The 18933-nt window shown below is 38.3% G+C and overlaps 1 protein-coding gene across 2 annotated transcripts in view; it reads right to left on the minus strand.

Moving 5' to 3' along the window:
- Positions 1–4024: 4024 nt before the first annotated feature.
- LOC139750829 (uncharacterized) overlaps positions 4025–18933 on the minus strand; it is a 210227-nt gene continuing 195318 nt past the window's right edge. For both annotated transcript variants that reach the window (XM_071665603.1, XM_071665602.1), the window contains exons 12-13: positions 14002–14143; positions 4025–8771 (exon numbers count right to left, since the gene is read on the minus strand). In XM_071665603.1, the coding sequence (XP_071521704.1) occupies positions 4163–8771; positions 14002–14143 (4751 nt within the window). In that variant the 3' untranslated portion in view covers positions 4025–4162. The remainder of the gene's footprint in view (positions 8772–14001; positions 14144–18933) is intronic.

Genomic DNA, 18933 nt, shown 5'->3' on the forward strand with positions numbered 1-18933 from the left:
TCTAGATTGATATGGGTAAAACTGAAAGTGGATGGAGAGAGATGGGTGATTATTGGTGCATTTGCACCTGGGCATGAGAAGAAAGATCATGAGAGGCAAGTGTTTTGGAAGGAGCTCAATGAGTGTGTTAGTGGTTTTGATGCACGAGACCAGGTTACAGTGATGGGTGATTTTAATGCAAAGGTGAGTAATGTGGCAGATGAGGGAATAATAGGTATACATGGGGTCTTCAGTGTTGTAAATGGAAATGGTGAGAAGCTTGTAGATTTATGTGCTGAAAAAAAGACTGGTGATTGGGAATACCTGGTTTAAAAGGAGAGATATACATAAGTATATGCATGTAAGTAGGAGAGATGGCTAGAGAGTGTTACTGGATTACATGTTAATTGATAGTCACGCGAAAGAGAGACTTTTGGATGTTAATGTGCTGAGAGGTGCAACTGGAGGGATGTCTGATCATTATCTTGTGGAGACGAAGGTGAAGATTTCTAGAGGTTTTCAGAAACGAAGAGAGAATGTTGGGGTGAAGAGAGTGGTGAGAGTAAGTGAACTTGGGAAGGAGACTTGTGTGAGGAAGTACCAGGAGAGACTGAATACAGAATGGAAAAAGGTGAGAACAAAGGAGGTAAGGGGAGTGGGGGAGGAATGGGATGTATTTAGGGAAGCAAATATGGCTTGCGCAAAAGATGCTTGAGGCATGAGAAGCGTGGGAGGTGTGCAGATTAGAAAGGGTAGTGAGTGGTAGGATGAAGAAGTAAGATTATTAGTGAAAGAGAAGAGAGAGGCATTTGGATGATTTTTAAAGGGAAATAATGCAAATGGCTGGGAGATGTATAAAAGAAAGAGACAGGAGGTCAAGAGAAAGGTACAAGAGGTGAAAAAGAGGGTAAATGAGAGTTGGGGTGAGAGAGTATCATTAAATTTTAGGGAGAATAAAAAGATGTTTTGGAAGGAGGTAAATAAAGTGTGTAAGACAAGGGAGCAAATGGGAACTTCAGTGAAGGGGGCTAATGGGGAGGTGATAACAAGTAGTGGTGACGTGAGGAGACGGAGAGAGTATTTTGAAGGTTTGTTGAATGTGTCTGATGATAGAGTGGCAGATATAGGGTGTTTTGGTCGAGGTGGTGTGCAAAGTGAGAGGGTTAGGGAGGATGATTTGGTAAACAGAGAAGAGGTAGTAAAAGCTTTCCGGAAGATGAAAGCCGGCAAGGCAGCGGCTTTGGATGGCACTGCAGTGGAATTTATTAAAAAAGGGGGTGACTGTATTGTTGACTGGTTGGTAAGGTTATTTAATGTATATATGATTCATGCCTGAGGATTGGCAGAAGGCTTGCATAGTGCCATTGCACAAAGGCAGAGGGGAAAAAGGTGAGTGCTCAAATTACAGAGGTATAAGTTTGTTGAGTATTCCTGTGAAATTATATGGGAGGGTATTGATTGAGAGGGTGAAGGCATGTACAGAGCATCAGACTGGGGAAGAGCAGTGTGGTTTCAGAAGTGGCAGAGGATGTGTCGATCACGTGTTTGCTTTGAAGAATATATGTGAGAAATACTTAGAAAAGCAAATGGATTTGTGTGTAGTATTTATGGATCTGGAGAAGGCATATGATAAGAGTTGATAGAGATGCTCTGTGGAAGGTACTAAGAATATATGGTGTGGGAGGCAAGTTGTTAGAAGCAGTGAAAAGTTTTTATCGAGGATGTAAGGCATGTGTACGTTTAGGAAGAGAGGAAAGTGATTGGTTCTCAGTGAATGTTGGTTTGCGGCAGGGGTGTGTGATGTCTCCATGGTTGTTAAATTTGATTATTATGGGGTTGTTAGGGAGGTGAATGCAAGGGTTTTGAAAAGAGATGCAAGTATGCAGTTTGTTGTGGATGAAAGAGCTTGGCAAGTGAGTCAGTTGTTGTTCACTGATGATACAGCGCTGGTGGCCGATTCATGTGAGAAACTGCAGAAGCTGGTGACTGAGTTTGGTAAAGTGTGTGAAAGAAGAAAGTTGAGAGTAAATGTGAATAAGAGCAAGGTTATTAGGTACAGTAGGGTTGAGGATCAACTCAATTGGGAGGTAAGTTTGAATGGAGAAAAACTGGAGGAAGTGAAGTGTTTTAGATATCTGGGAGTGGATTTGACAGCGGATGGAACCATGGAAGCGGAAGTGAATCATAGGGTGGGGGAGGGGGCGAAAATTCTGGGAGCCTTGAAGAATGTGTGGAAGTCTAGAACATTATCTCAGAAAGCAAAAATGGGTATGTTTGAAGGAATAGTTTTTCCAACAATGTTATATGGTTGCGAGGCGTGGGCTATGGATAGAGTTGTGTGCAGGAGGGTGGATGTGCTGGAAATGAGATGTTTGAGGACAGTATGTGGTGTGAGGTGGTTTGATCGAGTAAGTAATAATAGGGTGAGAGAGATGTGTGGTAATAAAAAGAGTGTGGTTGAGAGAGCAGAAGAGGGCGTTTTGAAATGGTTTGGTCACATGGAGAGAATGAGTGAGGAAAGATTGACCAAGAGGATATATGTGTCAGAGGTGGAGGGAACGAGGAGAAGTGGGAGACCAAATTGGAGGTGGAAAGATGGAGTGAAAAAGATTTTGAGTGATCGGGGCCTGAACATGCATGAGGGTGAAAGGCATGCAAGGAAAAGAGTAAATTGGAACAATGTGGTATTCTGGGGTCAACGTGCTGTCAATGGATTGAACCAGGGCATGTGAAGTGTCTGGGGTAAACCATGGAAAGTTCTTTGGGGCCTGGATGTGGAAAGAGAGCTGTGGTTTCAGTGCATTACTACATGATAGCTAGAGACTGACTGTGAACGAATGGGGCCTTTGTTGTCTTTTCCTAGCGCTACCTCGCACACATGAGGGGGAGGGGGTTGTTATTGCATGTGTGGCGAGGTGGCGATGGGAATGAATAAAAGCAGACAGTATGAATTATGTACATGTGTATATATGTATATGTCTGTGTGTGTATATATATATGTATGTTGAGATGTATAGGTATGTATATTTGCGTGTGTGGATGTGTATGTATATACATGTGTATGCGGGTGTGTTGGGCCATTCTTTCATCTGTTTCCTTTCGCTACCTCGCTAATGCGGGAGACAGCAACAAAGCAAAATAATAAAAAATAATAAAAAAAGATGTTTTGAGAGAAGGTAAACAATGTACGAAAGATAAGAGAACAAATGGGATCATCGGTGAAGGGGGAAAAGGGAGGAAGAAATAATAAGTGATCGAGTGAGGAGTATATGGAGTGAGTATTTTGAAGGACTGTTGAATGTGTTTGATGATAGTGGCAAATGTAGGGTGTTTTGGTTGTGGTGATGTGTGAAGTGAGAGAATCAGGGAGAGTGGTTTGGTGGAGAGAGAAGAGGTGGTGAAAGCCTTGTGGAAAATGAAATCCAGCAAGGTGGTGGGTTTGGATGGTATTGCAGTTGAATATATTAAGAAAGGGGGTGACTGAGTTGTTGATTGGTTGGTAAGGATATCTAGCAAAAGTACGGATCACAGTGAAATGCGTGAGGGTTGGCAGAATGCCACTGTACAATGGCAAAGAGGATAAATGTGAGTGTTCAAATTGAAAAGGCATAAGTTTGTTAAGTATACCTGAAAAATTGCTTGGGAGGGTACTGTGTGAGTGGGTGAAAGCATGTACAGAGCATCAGCTTATGAGGAGCAGTGTGGTTTTTAGATGTGGTAGAGGATGTGTGGATCTGGTTTTTACTTTGAAAAATGTGTGAGAAATACTTAGAAAAATACTTAGAAAAACACATATTTGTATGTGGCATTGATTGATCTGGTGAAGGCATATGATAGGGTTGATAGAGATGCTCTGTGGAAGGTCTTAAGAATATATGATGTGGGAGGTAAGAGGTTTTTATCAAAGTTGTAAGGCATGTGTATGAGCAGAAAGAGAGGGAAGTGATTGGTTCCCAGTGAAGGTCGCTCTACAGCAGTGTGTGATGTCACCATGGTTGTTTAATTTGTTTATGGATGGGTGGTTTCTTCTTTAAAAATAAACTAACATCCTCTGTATCAGCAATGTTACTTTCACATACTTCAGCATACAACTACACCTTATAATTGTCAATGTCAATTTAAGGCAATTTCTTATCTTCTGTTTGTTTCCATCGTTAGTTGGCTGGCATAGTTCATAAGCTAATTACATATTTTCATTCTTTTTCTTAACTTTTTTCCAACATGAAACCACATTCCAATGTCTTCTTTTCCTCTTTTCACTTGCAATCACTGGTTCATCAACATTTTTGCTGCCACCCTCAACAAAATCATATCCATCATTCTTTTCCTGGGCCCTCCCCTCTATGGTTGTTTTCTGTATCTCCTTGAATCTCTGCATTGGCACTGAACTATCTTTTAAATCATACTCTTTTTCATGACATTTTGCTACAAACTGAATGTCAGTTTTGTTTTCTTGACAAGCTAGACACTGAGAAACTTTTATTTGCTCATTTGTACTTGAAACTTTTCTAAAGTCTTGTTTAAAAAATAATTCCGAAGACTTTTCTGATTTCTCAGGAGGATTTCTCTTTGTTTTTTTCATATCAATCGAGATATCAGGAAGTGGTAAATCTTCAATGCAAGACATTTCAAATTTTTTTTTCTGTTCTTCATGTATCTGATATCTAGTAAGTACCTTAAATGTCTTAATTTTCTTCAGACTCTTATCTAAAATCTTTGTGCCATTAGTCTCTATAATATCAGGGAGGGGGAGATCATGAGTACATTCCAGCCAAAAATCAATTACTTTCTGATCTATCTTGCTGCCAATTTTCACAAAATGCTTCATTCTATAGTTCCTCTGATGTTTTCTTATCCTGTATTTCTCATTCAAATAGTTTATTAATTCATCTGCAGTCAATGTGGTAGTTGATCTCTTTGAAAACTTTCTTTTCTTTGCATTCTTATTAGCTCCAAGCCCAAAATCAATTACTTTCTGATTTTTCACTGAATGCTTACTTTCTGAGTACCTCTGATGTTCTTTTACCTTGCAATTCCCAGTCAAATGGTTTACTAATTCATGTGCAGTCATTCTGGTAGTTGCCTCCTCTGAAAACTTTCTTTTCTTTGCATTCTTATTAGCTTCACTTTCCAGTGGGACTGCATCTTGCTTTCTACATGAAACAAGTTTTTGTTGTTTATTCAATGTGTCACTTTCTTCTTCAGTAGATTTATGCTCTAAATTGCATTCAACTCTAAAGTTAGTATCATTACACATTCTTTCATCCTTATCTTGAAAATAATCGACTGTATCCTTACAATTTCCACAACACTGCACATGCTTTCTCATCATCATATTATCATGATTCACACTGTTTGTAAATTCATCTGTTAAGTTTCTCTTTCTTTTTTTTCTCACAGCTTTCTTTCTCCTTGTATTCTTCTCTGATCTGGTTTCTGCTACTGTTTCAAGTATCTCAAAAGATTTATATTCAAAATCACTTTTGTCCTTACAATCACTTACAGTTACATTTGAAATTCTTTCATTTTCAGCATTATTTTCTAAAATTTCATCCTCAACCTGTGCACTAATAACTTTTTCCTGATCATTTATTTTCAAAAGACTGCTTATATCTTTATTTTCATCCTGATGACAATGATCATCAGAAATACTTTCATTTTCAACATAATTTTCTAAAATTTCATCCTCAATCTGAGCAACATTAACTTCTCTCTGATCATTTATTTTCAAAGAGATATTCAAATCTTCTTTAGTTTCATCCTGATGACAATGATCATCCATATTGGGTTTGTCAGTTGCACTGTCATTTACAATCCTGTAAAGGGTGTCATGAGTACAAATTGTATTTTCATAAACACTACGTGGTATGCACACCATCGGTCGTTTGCTCATTACTTTATCTTGATCTGCAAATCCTATTTTAGGAGGAAATACTTCATCTGTTGTAACCAAAGTTTTATTGGGAGTAAAACCAGAAAGGCTCATACTTATTGATTCCTGACAATTTGCATCACTCTCATTTGATGGTTGGGATGAAAGCTCCAGTTTTTCTTTGCCAGTTAAATGCAAGGCAGACAAAGGAGTTAACTCCGAAACATTTTCCTCATTCACATAATCTTCCTCTTTAACAGGGGTCTTTGGTGAATATAGAGTATTTGACTGAAATGATTCACGCAATGCTGGCAAAGACTCATATAAATCAGAGATTTCTGAGTCAGTTTCACCTATACTCTCAGGCACATTATTTCCAAGTGACAGACTATCACATGACATACTCTGATGTATCATCTGTCTTTTTGATAAGGTATTAAAATCACCATGAGTGGGTCCTATACAGTATTCACTGTTACTGTCTTCATCTTTTGAAACTTCACTGGCTAATGATGTATTAGAACCTAATGAGCGAATAACTCTTTCCACAGTGCTCTTTGAAAAGTTCATTTCATCTGTACCATCATCACTGTACATTTTTGGTACTTGTCTTGGAGAAGTGACTGGCTGATGGTGCTGCAGATCATTAGATTGATGCTCTGAGGCAAAAGATGCATTTGCTGACACTGTATGAGGTCTGTAAATCAAAGTCCCATTTTGATAGTCTCTCACAAAAAGTGACTCATCATCTTGACATAATTCTTCCTTAGTCAAACAAAATCCATCGATGTCTATTTTCCAGTCAAGATCCATGAATGAATAAAATTCTTGAGCATTTTGTCCATCATACTGAGGTACTCGCTGTCCTGGAGTTAAGGAAAATGTCAAGCTAGTTACACTTTCCTGTGTGCCTGCTACATCATCCTTCATTGGAGTGCCTATGATTTCATTTTCAGAGGATGAATATTCTATCTCACTATTTTCAGCAATCCTTTTGCTTTGCTCACTGGCTTTCTGATCATTTGAAGTGGTGACTTTTGACAAACCTCCAGCTAAAGTCTCCATTTGTAAAAGGTTTTTCTCATCTTCTGTGACCTGACTTTGGGTTTCTGGAATTATGTGAATACCATCTACATCATTCATACTCAACTGAGTAAGAGTTTCTTCAACAACCATGTCATTGTTTTTGAAAGATTCATGCCTAAAAGGTACAAAGGCACAGGGACTTAAATCTGATGGTAAAGGTGTACTCTGTAAGTAAAAGTTATCATCTCTAACCTTCTCTACTTTTTCTGGAGAAAGAGTGTTCCCTTGCTCTTGTGAGTTCTCTGCTAGGTATCTACCAGACTTGCACCACTTTTGTCCACAAGGAATGGAGCTTTCTGCTTCTTCACTTGAATTTCCATATGAATCAAACCTATGATGATGATTCGGTCTCAAATTATGAGAATTTTCTGTTTTTTCCCTTGATATTCCAGAATTAGGAACACTTGTCTTATTACCACTAATGTCCTCAAGAAAATAATTACCTTGATTACTTGAATTCTTCATGTAGTTTTCTTGCAGCAAATCTTCATTACCATAACAGTTTCTACCATCACTTACATCCAGTCCAGGAGTGTGGAGTATTTTTGTTCCACCAGATACAACTGAGCATTTTACTTCTTCATCATGACTAATCTGGTTGGCTGTATAATTTGTACTTGAGAAAGTATTTGAATTATACTGGGTTCTTAAGTTATCACTAAAGCTACAGTAATACTGAGACTGAGGATCATAATTTTCTTCCACTACATTCATATCTAGGTCCCTATTCTGCTGTTCGTGATTTGGGGAAGTTGGACAACTAGATATCAAAGTCATTGGCTTTCTTTTTCTCCTCAGTAAATGCCTTTTAGTTTTTTTATCAATAGACATAATTTTGCTTTCACTTTTTTTATCCTGCTGTGGCTTAGAAGTGTCTAGTAATTCTGGTTCATTACTTCTGCTTTCACTTCTTTTATCCTGCTGTGGCTTAGAATTGTCATGTAATTCTGGTTCATTACATATATCAACTGTACTGAGGAAATTATCTGCCTCAAATGAGAAACTCTGAGCAATGTTTGGGGAAGACTGTACCATATCAGGTGCATTATGCATTTCGGATTCCTGTTTTGGGGGGAAAACTATGCTGCTACTGCCAGTATTTTCTGCTACTACTTCTGTCTCATTGCTCGTTTCATCTCTTCTATCTTCAACTGCATGTAGTCTATTGTTTTGAGAAATGTTTCCTGAATTCATTTCTTTCCAACCAATTTCAGTCTGAATTTCACTACCACATAACGTTTGTTTCTGTTTATGGGGTGACTCTGCCCAATTTTTAGCATTCTCCATACACAGTGGATCAGCAGAATTGACATCTACCACAGGACTTGTTCTCGAACAACCAATGAAACTGCCATTATGAAGAGGATCTACAGCAAGACAAGCTCTTTTTAGAAACAGAGGATTCCCAGGATTCTTATCTTTAACCTGAGTACTTGTTAGTAGGATATCACATTCATCAAAGGATACATCACACACTGGTGAATTCCCAGGAATCTTATCTCTAACCTGAGTACTTGTTGGCAGGATACCATGTTCATCAAAGGATACATCACACACTGGTGAGGGAATATTTACCAAGTTTTCACAACTTTGGGTTTCCATTCTATTTGTGAATATTCTGCCAACCTGAGATTCAACATTATACTGTTCTTTTCCATCAACCAGGGACAAAGGGTCAGTTTCATTCTTTATCTTCCTGAATTTATTTTCTTCACAAGAGTTCTGAATACATTCAAGTGAATTGCTATTTTGAATGCCATTTTGTTCATATTCCTCAATTTGTTTTTCTTGATGCTCGTAGCTGCCAAAAGTTTCATTTTCCCGACGTTTATACCTACAACATGAAGATACGAATAAGCAAAATTAGTATGCTATGTGTATTTTATAGGAAACATATTTCTTGAAACAAAATGATATTGATATTAAAGAGGACATCATTCATGCAATCTATATACAATACAAAAAAAAAAAAAATGCAAAGAAAAATTTTGAGCAAAGAAACTTTTATGAGCACAGATGTGCAAACTAAGGATACAGTTTATACATAAGCAGTCTATATACAATATGAAAAATAATAATGTAAAGAAAAAACCTGAATCAAGAAACTTTTCAAGGGTACATAGGCACATGCTGAGGATACTTCTTGGTCAAACATCTGGCTTTTCTACCAAAAATTATATGATAAACCTAAAATCAGTAACTTTACAGGCTCTAAAAGCACCACAATTGACTTTTCTAACAGTAAGCAATTCACAGACTGAATATCTACTCTGTATAAAATGATGACTATTCACATTAACTGAGAGCAGCACCTAAATCTCCCATTATTTTGTCTACAAAGACTTAGAATATAATTGTCTTCAATAAGCAAATCAGTAGTGTACCTTCTGAGCCATATCTAGGCCAAAAAATAGGGGTTTTGAAGAATAAAAATATTACACAGTACACTACAGTTTCATATATTTTTCTACATAATTCTCAAAAGATTGTTCTTACTTTACACATGAATTAATAATCATCAACATACTTAGGAAAATATAGGAGAAAAGAGCTAGTGCAGGTTAGGTGTGACAAAACCCAAAAACACTATGATGAAAGTAGCCAAAATATACAAGAATACATTGCATGCAAAATCTGCTGAAATTGTGTTCAGATGAGCTAGCAGAACAATGCTTGAAATATGATAATCAAAAGTTTGCAGCCAAAGGAAAAATTCATCATTTCACCCAACAGCTCTTGCCATATCAGTCTCCGAAACTCTGAAATACATCTTAAATATAGAAGAAGGAGCAAAAAAAAAATTCTTTTATGAAAAAAAATATCATTTCCAGGGTACACCCTGTTTAATGGGAATAGGGGAAACAAAGAAGGTGACGGTTTTTTGCTCTTTGGTAAATTGTATCTAAACCCCATAGTAAAAGCTGTTGTAGCTGATGATAATGTTGACTTCATTTTAGGAGAAATTAAAGATAAAGAACATAAGAAAATAACAGCAGGACTAGTTTATTGGCACGCCACACAAAAGCCAGAGGTAGACGAGATTTTATTACACCAGTATCTAAATGGGGAGAAGACCTGTCCAGTAGCTCCAGATGTAGACTCTATCAAAATTTGCTTGATAAAGCCATAATCTAATTAGTCAAGAAACCCAGTTGAGACAAGAATAAATTAAATTTAGTTCTGTATACAAATGAGGATCTCGTTAATAATGTTGATGTTTAAGAAAAATTTTGGGACCAGTGATCATCAATAAATTACTTTTGCAGATGCTTTCAACACAGCATGTAATGTAGGTCAACACAGCATTTGCAATAAAACACCTGATTTTAAACATAAAAATTATAATGATCTTTGCATTGCTCTTGACAAGCAAACCAAGGATGATACAGTCAATGAAAATGACATGAATGTAGCTTGGTAAAGCTTCAGTAAAATCTAAGCAGTAGAGAGAACATTCATGCTGATGCGAAGTAGGTGGTCTATTTCTAGAGTGAAACCAAGGTAGTGGAATATTCAAATATAACAGTACTTTTTGTCTAAGAAAGTAACTCAAAGGAAACTCAAAGGAACCAATAACCAACATAATTGAGTAAGTTATCTAGAGTCTGCATTAATAGAGTAAGAGAGTTATATGACATAGTAAATGTCAATATGAAGCATATATTGCTGAAAATAGCAAAAGAAACCATAAGGAATTTTACAGTTATATCAGAAGCAAGAGAGTCATTACCTCCTCAATTATTCCATCAATTATGGAAAACAGGATTTCGTTCAAGACAATGCAGCCATGGAAAAAATCTTCAAATTACTTTTTTACATCTACACTCATGATCAAAGACACAACCTTCTTCAACAAACTGACTTAAAACTGAAGACTTACTATCAGCAATAAACATAAAAATTAATAAAATGGAGGTCCCTTACCACTTTTATTTAAGGACACTAAAAAAAGCAAAAATTGAGACAGTTAAGCCTTTGACTGCCCTTTTCAACAAGTCACTTGCTACAAGAAAAATTCCAGATGAATGGGAGTTTGCCAATGTAAGACCAATATTCAAAAAGGTAACAAGTCACTGCCTGGAAATTATTGTTCAATTAGCTTAATATCTGTCGCTGGAAAACTTATGGAAACCATCATTTAATAAACAATTCTCAACATGGTTTTCACAGAAATCACTTACTCTTGATTTTTTTAATGTTATAAAATAAAAATTTACAATGAAAATAAAGCAGATGGTGTCATCTATCTAGATTTTCCAAAGGTATTTGATAAGGTTCCACATCGGAGGTTACTATAAAAAACTGAGTCACATGGCACTGATGGGAGTGTATTTCAGTGAATAGGAAACAGGTTGACTAGCCATAAAAAAAGACCTCTGATTAATGGTCAAGCCACAGAATGGTAAGACATAACAACTGGAGTGTCACAAGGATCAGTCAAGTCATGGGACTGGTTCTCTTTCTCACATATATTAATGTTACAGTATTGATTTTGGACTGCATTAATAGATATCATAATTTTCTAATTCTCTGATGACACAAAGCTGGAAATAAATTTATGAATGATCTTAAATGTCTACAACTTCAAAATGATATTAGCAAACTGATGTGGACTAGGCTCATAGATGGATAATGAATTCTAGTATCAATAAGTGCAAAGATTTACATTTTAGTAGCAAAAATGAAAAGGCAAGCTACAGCACAAATTGTGTTGCATTGCAAAAGGTAAACGAGGACAAAGACTTTGGCATAATAATCTTTGGTGACCTAAAACCATGTTAGCATTGCACAGAAGCAGTAAAAAGAATGAACAAAATTCTTATATTCATAAGCAGGGCCTTCAAATTTTAGTCCATGGAAATCATCCTTACTCTAACTAATAAAAGAAAAACATAGTGTCAAGCTGCCAATATGATTCTCGCTGACAAACAAATCTTACTAGAGCAGACTTAATGACTTGAATCTACATAGTTTCAAAAAGAGAAGGCTAGAGGTGATCAAATAAAAGTATTCAAAATGACAGAAGGCTTTGATAATCTTGATTTATCAAGTTACTTGAGACTTGATTCATCTGATTTTACTCGCAGTAATGAATACAAACTCGTGGGAAAACATTTTACCTTGAATGAGACTATGTACTTTTTCTTCTACAGGAGTGTTAACATATGGAGTAATTTGCCAATTACAGTGGTTGAAAGGAGAACTATCGATACACTTAAGAACAGACTTTATGATTATTGTACTTCAAGTCCATAACTTACATTATTTGCATCGCCTTGGCCATACTGACAATTAGCAGGTTACCCTCTTTGAATAATCTTTATACCTTCTAACTTTCACCACACTATTCAGCGAGTTTCTGATATTCTTCACTGTAAAAAACAGTCTTGAAAGGAACCAATGGTCTGTTGCTATTTGGATTCCTCTCTATTCCTTTTTATTTCATACTAAACTGCCATTTCCTGCATTGGAAAAGTAGCGCTAAAGCTCTAATAAAACAACCACGAAGCAAGTGATATTGTCCTCAACTCATCTGGGAAGAAAAAACACTTGTGTCGGGAGTCAAAGGTAAAATTATCTTATCAATACACTCAATCTCCTTTAGCTATCTTTGCTGTATCTATTCAAATTCAGTGTCTGCAAAAGACACTGTCTGCACCCCCATAAATTTTCAAAGACAATTCACAGAGAATGCACAGTGAGAACAAGCATGTGATGCTCTCAGGATGAAATAATCATACATCTGGTCACTGATGTGCATGTTTCTAATGGTGTGAGCACCAGTAACCCACCTTAGTGTGCCTCAGTCTAACATGAGGGAATGACATTCTTTCCTCAATCTTCCTAGCAGCCACTTTCTTTTGTGAATTTTGATTCTGAGTGCTGTATTTCTTTCATATATGCTTCAAGATGAATCACTCTTGTCTTTCTAAGAAGGAAAAAGCCCAAATTCTCCCCTACATGCAAGAAACTGTGGGTACACATGAGATTTCTAGGTACACGGGGCACTCAAAATGTATGATCAGGCACATGCTACCTGCAGCACCTCATCAGTACCTTGCCTCATTCAAGACATCAATTAAAATGCAAGTGCAACTGCACCTCTGAAAATGTACGAGAAGACAGACATGGATTTTTGCATACATTGTAAATGTAGATGATTATCAATTCATTCACCATGTAAAAACCTGCTCAAGAGAACTGTGTACAAAAGTAGATGAAAAATGTAACTTTGAGCATTGTAATACATCAACTTAGCATGTAAAGTGAAAAAGTAAGAAGCAGTTTCACAATGGAGGAAGTTAATGTTTTTCTTTAACTCTTCCACTGCAGCAGTTATTATATCAACTGCACAATCTGTAAGAGTATATCTTAAAACATTCTTACCCAATATCTCAACTGTGTTATTACAGTCGCTGAAGCATTATTTTCTAATCAAAATGGCATATAACTCAACCTAGTGAAACAACACTTACATATGCTATATTCTGCTGCCAAGCATATGAGGTATGCCAAGAACAATAGCTGGCATACACAGTGAGGTGTGTTGTATTTCTGGGTGTGTTTTTATCACAAATAAACATGATTGCTAAAGGTTTTTATCACTAACATGCTTTGCAAGAGTGTCATAGCTTCTCAAATTATAACATGGGAAAACAGACCTCATAGAAGCCTCCTTGACATCTCTACATAGAATGGCTTAGTGCATGAACAGATTTTTAGTGTGCAATATCTGGTAAAGCAACTACAAGCATTAGTGGCTGTACATCTTGCCATGAGGCAAAGGTTTAAACCCTAGTTGCAGTGAACATAAATTAGAATGAAGTGAAGTATACAATCTGGCTACAGTGAATGGGTTGTCACTCTAGGCATGAACTTAAGAGGTATGCGAGTTATATGAGAGGCTATGCAGGTATTGCATGCACTGTATTCAATCTATTAGGTGGATTTGGGAATGGATATACAAAAAGATATTTAATCTATCATACACAAAGCATACACTACATTATAGGAAGAGTTGATCTTCATATTAAATGTTCATGCTACGTTAAGTCAATTCTTACCTTCGTCCCTTAACACGTGAATATTCATTGAACTTCTTTAAGAAGGGACTAGGATGATCTAAATAGCAGTTCAACTCATCTGCAACAGGCTGGTAGCCATTTGAATACAAGGCAGTTCTGGCTCTTGATATGTAGTCCATACCTGTAAAAGGGTGCAGTAGCCTTAAATCCAGCAAAAGTATTTGTTTTGTTAGGATATTCCACAGTCACCAAACAGACCATAAACATAAAGAAAAAAGCCAGTCAAATGCATATTACATGCACTGACTAATAACAGCTAGCTAGCATTTTCAAAAGAGATTAGGTACACAGATCTATGTAGTCCAATAACATATTAAAAGAGAACAGGATTTACCTATCATACACAATCAGTGTTTGCCATGTCGGTGAGGTAGTGCCAGGAAACACATGAAGAACGGACCATCCACTCATTTTTTCTTATTATACTTAACTGCCGTCTTTTGTGTGATCGGGGCCTGAACATGCAGGAGGGTGAAAGGAGGGCAAGGAATAGAGTGAACTGGATCGATGTGGTATACTGGGGTTGACATGCTGTCAGTGGATTGAATCAAGGCATGTGAAGCGTCTGGGGTAAACCATGGAAAGCTGTGTAGGTATGTATATTTGCGTGTGTGGACGTGTATGTATATACATGTGTATGGGGGGTGGGTTGTGCCATTTCTTTCGTCTGTTTCCTTGCGCTACCTCGCAAACGCGGGAAAAGCGACAAAGGAATGAGAGGGGAGTATTTCCAGCCCCCCACTCCATCCCCTTTTAGTCACCTTCTATGATAGGGGATAGGGGAGAAAGAATACTTCCCACGTATTCCCTGTGTGTCGTAGAAGGCGACTAAAAGGGAAGGGAGCGGGCGGCTGGAAATCCTCCCCTCTCATTCTTTTATTTTTTTTTTAATTTTCCAAAAGAAGGAACAGAGAAGAGGGCCAGGTGAGGATATTCCCTCAAAGGCCCAGTCCTCTGTTCTTAACGCTACCTCGCTATCGCGGGAAATAGAGAATAGTATGAAAAAAAAAAAAAAAAAATATATATATATATATATATATATATATATATATATATATATATATATAGTGGTGATGTGAGAAGGAGATGGAGTGAGTATTTTGAAGGTTTGTTGAATGTGTCTGATGATAGAGTGGCAGATATAGGGTGTCTTGGTCGAGGTGGTGTGCAAAGTGAGAGGGTTAGGGAAAATGATTTGGTAAACAGAGAAGAGGTAGTAAAAGCTTTGCGGAAGATGAAAGCCGGCAAGACAGCAGGTTTGGATGGTATTGCAGTGGAATTTATTAAAAAAGGGGGTGACTGTATTGTTGACTGGTTGGTAAGGTTATTTAATGTATGTATGACTCATGGTGAGGTGCCTGAGGATTGGCGGAATGCGTGCATAGTGCCATTGTACAAAGGCAAAGGGGATAAGAGTGAGTGCTCAAATTACAGAGGTATAAGTTTGTTGAGTATTCCTGGTAAATTATATGGGAGGGTATTGATTGATAGGGTGAAGGCATGTACAGAGCATCAGATTGGGGAAGAGCAGTGTGGTTTCAGAAGTGGTAGAGGATGTGTGGATCAGGTGTTTGCTTTGAAGAATGTATGTGAGAAATACTTAGAAAAGCAAATGGATTTGTATGTAGCATTTATGGATCTGGAGAAGGCATATGAGAGAGTTGATAGAGATGCTCTGTGGAAGGTATTAAGAATATATGGTGTGGGAGGCAAGTTGTTAGAAGCAGTGAAAAGTTTTTATCGAGGATGTAAGGCATGTGTACGTGTAGGAAGAGAGGAAAGTGATTGGTTCTCAGTGAATGTAGGTTTGCGGCAGTGTGTGATGTCTCCATGGTTGTTTAATTTGTTTATGGATGGGGTTGTTAGGGAGGTGAATGCAAGAGTTTTGGAAAGAGGGGTAAGTATGAAGTCTGTTGGGGATGAGAGATTTTGGGAAGTGAGTCAGTTGTTGTTCGCTGATGATAGAGCGCTGGTGGCTGATTCATGTGAGAAACTGCAGAAGCTGGTGACTGAGTTTGGTAAAGTGTGTGAAAGAAGAAAGTTAAGAGTAAATGTGAATAAGAGCAAGGTTATTAGGTACAGTAGGGTTGAGGGTCAAATCAATTGGGAGGTAAGTTTGAATGGAGAAAAACTTTTTTGAGGAAGTAAAGTGTTTTAGATATCTGGGAGTGGATCTGGCAGCGGATGGAACCATGGAAGCGGAAGTGGATCATAGGGTGGGGGAGGGGGCGAAAATCCTTGGAGCCTAGAAGAATGTGTGGAAGTCGAGAACATTATCTCGGAAAGCAAAAATGGGTATGTTTGAAGGAATAGTGGTTCCAACAATGTTGTATGGTTGCGAGGCGTGGGCTATGGATAGAGTTGTGCGCAGGAGGATGGATGTGCTGGAAATGAGATGTTTGAGAACAATGTGTGGTGTGAGGTGGTTTGATCGAGTAAGTAACGTAAGGGTAAGAGAGATGTGCGGAAATAAAAAGAGCGTGGTTGAGAGAGCAGAAGAGGGTGTTTTGAAATGGTTTGGGCACATGGAGAGAATGAGTGAGGAAAGATTGACCAAGAGGATATATGTGTCGGAGGTGGAGGGAACGAGGAGAAGTGGGAGACCAAATTGGAGGTGGAAAGATGGAGTGAAAAAGATTTTGTGTGATTGGGGCCTGAACATGCAGGAAGGTGAAAGGAGGGCAAGGAATAGAGTGAATTGGATCGATGTGGTATACCGGGGTTGACGTGCTGTCAGTGGATTGAATCACGGCATGTCAAGCGTCTGGGGTAAACCATGGAAAGCTGTGTAGGTATGTATATTTGCATGTGTGGACGTATGTATATACATGTGTATGGGGGTAGGTTGGGCCATTTCTTTCGTCTGTTTCCTTGCGCTACCTCGCAATCGCGGGAGACAGCGGCAAAAAAAAAAAAAATATACATTATCCCTGAGGAGAGGGGTGAAAGAATACTTCCCAAGCATTCCTCACGTGTAGTAGAAGGCGACTAGAGGGGATGAGAGCGGGGGGCCAGAAATCCTCCCCTCCTTGTAATTTTAACTTTCTAAAAATGGGAAACAGAAGGAGTCATGCGGGGAGTGCTCATCCTCCTCGTAGACTCAGATTGGGGTGTCTAAATGTGTGTGGATGTAACCAAGATGTGAAAAAAGGAGAGATAGGTAGTATGTTTCAGGAAAGGAACCTGGATGTTTTGTCAATGAGTGAAACGAAGCTCAAGGGTAATGGGGAAGAGTGGTTTGGGAATGTCTTGGGAGTAAAGTCAGGGGTTAGTGAGAGGACAAGAGCAAGGGAAGGAGTAGCAGTACTCCTGAAACAGGAGTTGTGGGAGTATGTGATAGAATGTAAGAAAGTAAATTCTCAATTAATATGGGTAAAACTGAAAGTTGATGGAGAGAGATGGGTGATTATTGGTGCATATGCACCTGGGCATGAGAAGAAAGATCATGAGAGGCAAGTGTTTTGGGAGCAGCTGAAAGAGTGTGTTAGTGGTTTTGATGCACGAGACCGGGTTATAGTGATGGGTGATTTGAATGCAAAGGGGAGTAATGTGGCAGTTGAGGGAATAATTGGTATACATGGAGTGTTCAGTGTTGTAAATGGAAATGGCGAAGAGCTTGTAGATTTATGTGGTGAAAAAGGACAGGTGATTGGGAACACCTGGTTTAACAAGCGAGATATACATAAGTATACGTATGTAAGTAGGAGAGATGGCCAGAGAGCGTTATTGGATTACGTGTTAATTGACAAGCGCGCGAAAGAGAGACTTTTGGATGTAATTGTGCTGAGAGGTGCAACTGGAGGGATGTCTGATCTTTATCTTGTGGAGATTAAGGTGAAGATATGTATGGGTTTTCAGAAAAGATGAGTGAATGTTGGGGTGAAGAGGGTGGTGAGAGTAATTGAGCTTGGGAAGGAGACTTGTGTGAGGAAGTACCAGGAGAGACTGAGTACAGAATGGAGAAAGGTGAGAACAATGGAAGTAAGGGGAGTGGGGGAGGAATGGGATGTATCTAGGGAAGCAGTGATGGATTGCGCAAAAGATTCTTGTGGCATGAGAAGCATGGGAGGTGGGTTGATTAGAAAGGGTAGTGAGTGGTGGGATGAAGAAGTAAGATTATTAGTGAAAGAGAAGAGAGAGGCATTTGGACGATTTTTGCAGGGAAAAAATGCAATTGAGTGGGAGATGTATAAAAGAAAGAGACAAGAGGTCAAGAGAAAGGTGCAAGAGGTGAAAAAGGGGGCAAATGAGAGTTGGGGTGAGAGAGTATCATTAAATTTTAGGGAGAGTAAAAAGATGTTTTGGAAGGAGGTAAATAAAGTGCGTAAGACAAGGGAGCAAATGGGAACTTCAGTGAGGGGGGCTAATGGGGAGGTGATAACAAGTAGTGGTGATGTGAGAAGGAGATGGAGTGAGTATTTTGAAGGTTTGTTGAATGTGTTTGATGATTGAGTGGCAGATATAGGGTGTTTTGGTCGAGGTGGTGTGCAAAGTGAGAGGGTTAGGGAAAATGATTTGGTAAACAGAGAAGAGGTAATAAAAGATTTGCGGAAGATAAAAGCCAGCAAGGCAGCAGGTTTGGATGGTATTGCAGTGGAATTTATTAAAAAAGGGGGTGACTGTATTGTTGACTGGTTGGTAAGGTTATTTAATGTATGTATGACTCATGGTGAGGTGCCTGAGGATTGGCGGAATGCATGCATAGTGCCATTGTACAAAGGCAAAGGGGATAAGAGTGAGTGCTCAAATTACAGAGGTATAAGTTTGTTGAGTATTCCTGGTAAATTGTATGGGAGGGTATTGATTGAGAGGGTGAAGGCATGCACAGAGCATCAGATTGGGGAAGAGCAGTGTGGTTTCAGAAGTGGTAGAGGATGTGTGGATCAGGTGTTTGCTTTGAAGAATGTATGT

Source organism: Panulirus ornatus, chromosome 10 (assembly GCF_036320965.1).
Source record: "Panulirus ornatus isolate Po-2019 chromosome 10, ASM3632096v1, whole genome shotgun sequence".
In the NCBI taxonomy this organism is placed as follows: domain Eukaryota; kingdom Metazoa; phylum Arthropoda; class Malacostraca; order Decapoda; family Palinuridae; genus Panulirus; species Panulirus ornatus.